Below are 6,423 nucleotides of genomic sequence, written 5' to 3' on the forward strand. Positions count from 1 at the left end.
ACAGTGGAGAAGGAAGGCTTTCTAGATAGAGGGAATACCATGTGCAAAACCTCAGAGGGTTTTTTTTTTTTTAAATTAGCACACACACAAAAAAGCATTGAAAACAAGAATGTTAGTGATCTGTCCCAACATGATACCTGTGTAAATACCACCCAGGTCAAGAAGTAGGACATTGCCAGCAGCCCAGAAGCCCCTTCCAAACCCTCTGCTATGCCCTAATCACTCCCTTCCCTACCAAAGATAATCAGGCTCCTGAATTTGTGGGATCCACTAAAGTTTAGGTTTGCCTGTTTTTGAACTTCATATAAATGAAAGGAGACAATATATCATACTTTCTTTCTGGTTTCTTTGTGCAATGCTATATTATTAAATGTCATTCACATTGCATGTAGTATCGGCTCATTTTCAATGCTGTTTATTTCCTTTTGGATCAATATACTACAAATTTATTTACTGGTGGACATCTGAGTGGCTTTCCAGTTAGGACCTATTGTAAAAAAATGCTTCTCTGAAATGTGCCTTTACCAATCTCTTGATGTACATGTGCATATATTTCTATAATTTAGAGTGCTAGGAGGGGAAGCATGGTCTTTTTAAAGTTAGAGACCTACTTTGTTTCATTATCCAGTAATGCCAGGGATTATAACTTCTCTTTCTTCATGCCATTGTTGTTTATAGATGTGTGTGATCATTGGCTGTGAATATTTTGAATTTCTTTGGTTTCAGTCACTACCAATTTCTAAATTCCCTTTAAATATTGCCCCTAGTTGACAGAGGAAGGAGAGTTGTGATCCTCTGCCAACCATTCCATTGCACGGACATTATCTCCAATGTACATAAACACATAGGCCTTTGAAGATAATGTTCCAGTGCTGAAATTTTCCTCAAGTGGAGGAGGGAAGTAGGAGTGTTTTGGAGATAATGGCGATAAAAGAGAACATTGTTTTCTAATTGCTGAGGCAGTTCTGGTAAATAAAGGAAGCCTCTGATATTCTTCCTCTCCTTCCCTCTCAAATAGGAGATAATAAATCGAGACATTCTTTATTTGATTCTTTCTGCCGTATCCAGGGATATAAATAGAGCTACAAAGCATTGTCTTCCAAAGAGTAGCTAATCCACACGGGCAGCTGTGGAATTTATAAGGGTGTAGGCATGCTTCAGTTAATTTTTATCTGTGACTATCCAGCCATCTGTCTGGCACAGATTACATTTGGCATTTTTTTCTAGAGTAGGAAGTTGACATTTTTCTTTTCATGTTTTGCACCAAGAGTCTTAAGGCCAATTTTCTGGCTTTTTAAAAAATTGTCCTTTTTCTTTGATTGCTTTTAGCCACAAGCTTGAGCAAGTTTCTCGGATATTTACTATCGGAAAGGATGGCATTTTCAAATACATTGCTTTCAACAAATAGACATATACTGTGTAACGTTTAAAATGTGTTGGGTAGTGATTCTACAGCTTTGATATAAGAATGTTAAGAAACCTCTAATGCAGCAATTCACAGCCTTACTTGCACACCTGGAGAGTTAAAAAAATCCTGAGCCTGGGGCCCACCTTAGATCACTATATTAGGGAGAAGGATAGGACCCCTCAGGCGATTGAAGTTTGATAATTAACACTCTAACCTCTAATCTCTAATTTTGAGGGTTCTCAAAGTATGATGCCCTGACCAGCAGCATTGGCATCAAGTGGGAACCTGTTAGAAATGCAAATTCTCTAGTCCTACTTCAGACACTCAGAGGGTGGGGCCCAGCAATCTCATTTCCAGGTGATTCCGATGTTTGCCAAAGGTGGGAACCACTGCTCAAATTCAGTGGTTCTCAAGGCCAGCTGTACATTCAAATCACCGGGGAACTTTAAAACCATGCAAATACTGGGCCCAACCTTTGGCTGTTACAATTGTCTTCATTTGGGATGGTGTCTGAGCATTGATATATTTCTCAGGCTTCCCAGGTTGATTCTATTATGCCGTTAGTTTTTTGAGAACATTGTAGAGAGGATAGTTTAAAAGAAAGCAGGTGATAAATCCTTTTAACAGATAGCAAATATATGGATTTATGGCCAGAATGAGTAAGAAGGGTGTGTATTGAGGAAGGAAGTCAGTGATTAAGTGAAATCACAGTCAATCAGTGTTTCACCTGTTCGACAAACAAGTATTTAAAGTGCTAGACAAACAAGTATTTAAAAACCAGGTGTATTTCCTTCTATGATGTTGGTTACTTCAGTTAAGGTTTGGAATTGCAATCTTATGGAAAAAGGCTTAGGGATTGGTAAAAATGAAACATGAGACTCAAACAGCACCCTGTCATAACATCTGTGTCAGGGATTTGGGTCAATACCATGACAGATAATCAAAAGCACATTCTCTTTCTCTTTCTAGGCAAGCTTGGGCTTTAGTTGGTGTCGTTGCCGGTGGAAGCACTTCTTGCAATGAATCTGTGAGAAACTATGAAAATCATAGCAGTGGCGGGAAGGCTCTTGCCCAAAGAGAATTTTATACCGTGGATGGGCAGAAGTTCTCTGTGACAGCTTACAGTGAGTGGATTGAAGGTAGGCAAGTACAGTTTATATTCTTGTAAGACATTGGTAAGTATTGTGACAGATTTTAAAAAAGTAGTATTGTGTTCAAATGACAGTCTATCTGGTTAGATTTCTCAACTAGTTGAAATTGAAACTTATAGTTTCCCCACTGTGCTTAGTCTTTTAGAACAAAGTTGAGTTGCGGGCAGGGGGTGTCTCCAAACTACAATAGATCATTCTAGTCTAGAAAGCAACCTTCTGGGTTTGTGCTGAGGAGGTGGTGTCTATCTATTAGGGATGAGGAAGCTGGAAACTAGCCCCAGCTTTCTGCCTCCAAGATGACTGCTGCTTCCCTGCCTCTGCCAAAATGCATAGGCGGGTGAGAAGCATTTCTTATCCGGAATTTGGTCCTGTAAGTGGGGATTAGTGATAATGCCTTCAGTAAGATTCTAGAGAGAGGATAATTGCGGACAGACCTGGGTCAATATTTCCTTTGTAGGAAATGTTGTCTTCATTTCCACATTACTGACAACTACTCATTTCTGGAAGAGGGTACATTCTAGCTATCTATCATAGGATATTGTTCGTGTCTCCTGTTCTCAGTGACTCTTACTTTCTGGAAGAGGTGGAACTTCTCTCCAGGAAGCAGGGAGAATGAACTTACTTCCTTTCCTGCTTCCAATTCAGTAGTGCTAATTGGAGATAATCTTAGGCAGGATTTTCTTTTCTTTTTTTTTTGAGACAGAATCTCACTCTTTTTGCCCGGGCTAGAGTGAGTGCCGTGGCGTCATCCTAGCTCACAGCAACCTCAAACTCCTGGGCTCAAGCAATCCTCCTGCCTCAGCCTCCCGAGTAGCTGGGACTACAGGCATGCGCCACCATGCCCGGCTAATTTTTTTTCTATATATTTTTAGTTGTCCGATTAATTTCTTTCTATTTTTTTTTTAGTAGAGACAGGGTCTCGCTCTTGCTTAGGCTGGTTTTGAACTCCTGAGCTCAAATGATCCGCCCGCCTCGGCCTCCCAGAATGCTAGGATTACAGGCGTGAGCCACCGCGCCCGGCCTTTTCTTTTCTTTTTTTACTACCCTCCCCCAGGCCCCACAACCTTGCCCCCTCGAGGGGCAGGCACTCACAGTCCAGCAGCGAGTGGAAAGATTTTCTTTTAAAACCAGAAAAAGTGAGGAATTATTGAATAGTACAAATCTTTGCCTTCTAATCTTCTGGCTTTTTTTTTTGAACAGAAAGAAACAAATTCTAATGATCTTTCAAGTCAGAACATTTATCTAGTAGTCATCTTTTAAAAAAAAATTACTGAAATTTTATATGAAAAAAATGAATGATTCTTTTTTTTTATTTCAGCATATTATAGGGGTACAGATGTTTAGGTTACGTACGTTGCCCTTGCCCCCCCCCCCAAAATGAATGGTTCTTAGCTGCTCTTTTTGGGGGAAGTGTTTTTCATTTTTGGTAAAAATCTGAAATTTTGGTTAGTGATTGTCGTTGCTGCCATGACGTTTTTTTTATTATCTTTGTTCTTAACTTACTTGTTTTGCTTCTTAGGAAGGCAGTATATTTAGGGGTTAAGAAATTGGTCTCTGGAATTAGATTGGCATTCAGCTCTGGGCTCTACCAATTTTTAGCTATTTAACTCCCAGACCTGTGGTTTCTTCATCTCTAATGAATATAATAGTTGGTATCTCTCACAGTTGTTCTGATGAAAGGTTGTCCATGTGAAGCCCCAAGGACTGTTAGCTATTGTTAACATTAATTATTAATATTATTATTTGGATAAGATTTCATTATCGGCTGTAGAATCTGGATAGAAGAAACATATAAAAAAATACTTTAGAATTTTTTAGGTACACTTACTTTTGTGCTTTGTAGAAATAGTAAAGCAGGGTAGATCAGAGTCTAAAAGAACAGAATCCAAGACTTGCCCATGTTAAGTTTTATCTGGATAGTGGGTTCAAGACTGTAAGAGTATCTATACTGTTCCTCGTTCCTTGCCTGAATTTCCCTCCTTTTGATTCTCCTAAGTAAAGGTGTTCTTTCACTCATATCATCATCCTTTAGAGCCAGCATCTTAAAGTGGCCCCAGAGTAGTATGCCAGTGATTAGAAGGATGGTGGAGAAGTACAGATATTTATTAAACAGTTATCTTTGAGATGTGGTGTTTTTCCTCCCCCATCGATGTTATGAAGTAGCTTCCATCTCTTCTATACATGTTTCCGTTAAATCAGCTTTTGGCTTGTGACATTATATCATGGTTGTTAGAGAAGCAGGAAATATTTCTATGCTGGGTTGCATGTGTTAGTAAAAGAAATATAAGTTGTGGAGAAGTTAGATCAGCTTTCCATTTCAGTTCTTGTCTGCCTAATTGGGAACCAACTTTGAGTTTCAAAGGAAATATTAGGAGAAATCAGTAATTAGTAGTTCTCACATTGCATAATTTACATCATCCCAGGAAAGGAGCTGAGTTGGACAGGGGCAGTGTCATGTGACCTTAGGTGACACAGCAGAGCATACTGGCCATACTCACCCAGTCAGCAGATATCCATGGAACTGTACTACAGACAGAGTAGTGAATACATAAATGGATGCACTATGCTGCCTTCCCTGCTGCAACTTCTAAGGAGGTGAGCTAGTCTCCCTTTAGGAAGGTATGAACAACACCAGAGAGGATAGATACCATGAGAATACCAGAGAGAGAGGTTGCTTCCAGCAAGGAAATTTGGGATGTCTTTAAAGATTCACCTGAACTTTATAAAAAGGTATCTTGGTTGGTGAAGAAGAAAGGAGGGACATTCTAGGTAAGGATAAAGCATGAGCAAAGGCACAGAAATGAGGGATTTTCTGTGATAAACTTTTATTCTTAATATTAAGATTGGCTGTGCACTAATATCCTGTCTCTTGTTCTGTGCTTTGGATCAAAAGCATTGATATTTATTACAGACCTGTTCTGTGCTTGGTAACTTCTACCTGAGTATATTCTTGTCACAAATTAAGATGGTTTGAGGGCAGTAATGCAGTTTTAGCACTGAGTTGAAATATAGCAAGAGATCTGGGGATTGAGAGTCTCCTTCAAAATTATAAAAGAATAATTTCCTAAAGTGACATCGTGTGTCCCATCATGGCTAGGCTAGAGATGTATGGGACACTCTTCATTTTGAGGGCAGGGATCTGTATTTTTATCATTTGTATCTGCAGAGTGGCTGATACACAATTGGTATTAGTAAAGGTAAAAGTTTACTGAATTGTGGTTATCTTATCTTTTGATTTGTGAATCAGTGAGAGGGTTGAATTTAGAAGGAAAAAATTACTGTTAATGCATCACTTTTTTTTTTTTTTTTTGGTTTAGGCGTTTCTCTTTCAGGTTTCCGGGTAGAGGTTGTGGATGGAGTGAAGCTTCATTTGCTGGATGATGTTACTAGCTGGAAACCCAGAGACCAGATTGTGATCGCAAGCACAGACTATTCTATGTACCAGGCAGAGGAATTCACTCTTCTTCCATGTCCTGAATGCAGCCGTTTTCAGATCAAAGTCAAAGGTATCAGACTGCTCAGAGTACTTCTCGGGAAACACATTCTTTTCTTGGGATTTGATTCCTGGAATCTTTTTTTTTCCCAGTTACCACCACCACCACCATCATCATCATTAATATTGAAGATTATAGTAGTGGACTGCGTTGAACACTAGATTTCAGAGTTATTGAGCAATATTTTTGCTGTTAATGATACATGGCAGGCCGCATCACTGTTTCTTTGCTTCAGTTTCTTTGTTGAAAAAAAAGATGTGGACTAGATGGATTGATTTTCCAAAGTCTTTTCTAGTTTTTTCCTTATTTTTCTACTATCAGATAATGGTAAACCCAACTATCAACTAGATCCATTTTTTAGTAGAAGTTT

At 39.0% G+C, this 6,423-nt stretch overlaps 1 protein-coding gene across 1 annotated transcript in view; it reads left to right on the plus strand.

The window, feature by feature from the left end:
• TMEM2 (transmembrane protein 2) overlaps nt 1-6,423 on the plus strand; it is a 70,966-nt gene that overhangs the window by 22,975 nt on the left and 41,568 nt on the right. The window contains exons 5-6 of the mRNA XM_012641588.1: nt 2,378-2,547; nt 5,877-6,065. Of these exons, the coding sequence (XP_012497042.1) occupies nt 2,378-2,547; nt 5,877-6,065 (359 nt within the window). The remainder of the gene's footprint in view (nt 1-2,377; nt 2,548-5,876; nt 6,066-6,423) is intronic.

Source organism: Propithecus coquereli, unplaced genomic scaffold (assembly GCF_000956105.1).
Source record: "Propithecus coquereli isolate 6110/MARCELLA unplaced genomic scaffold, Pcoq_1.0 Scaffold166, whole genome shotgun sequence".
In the NCBI taxonomy this organism is placed as follows: Eukaryota; Metazoa; Chordata; class Mammalia; order Primates; family Indriidae; genus Propithecus; species Propithecus coquereli.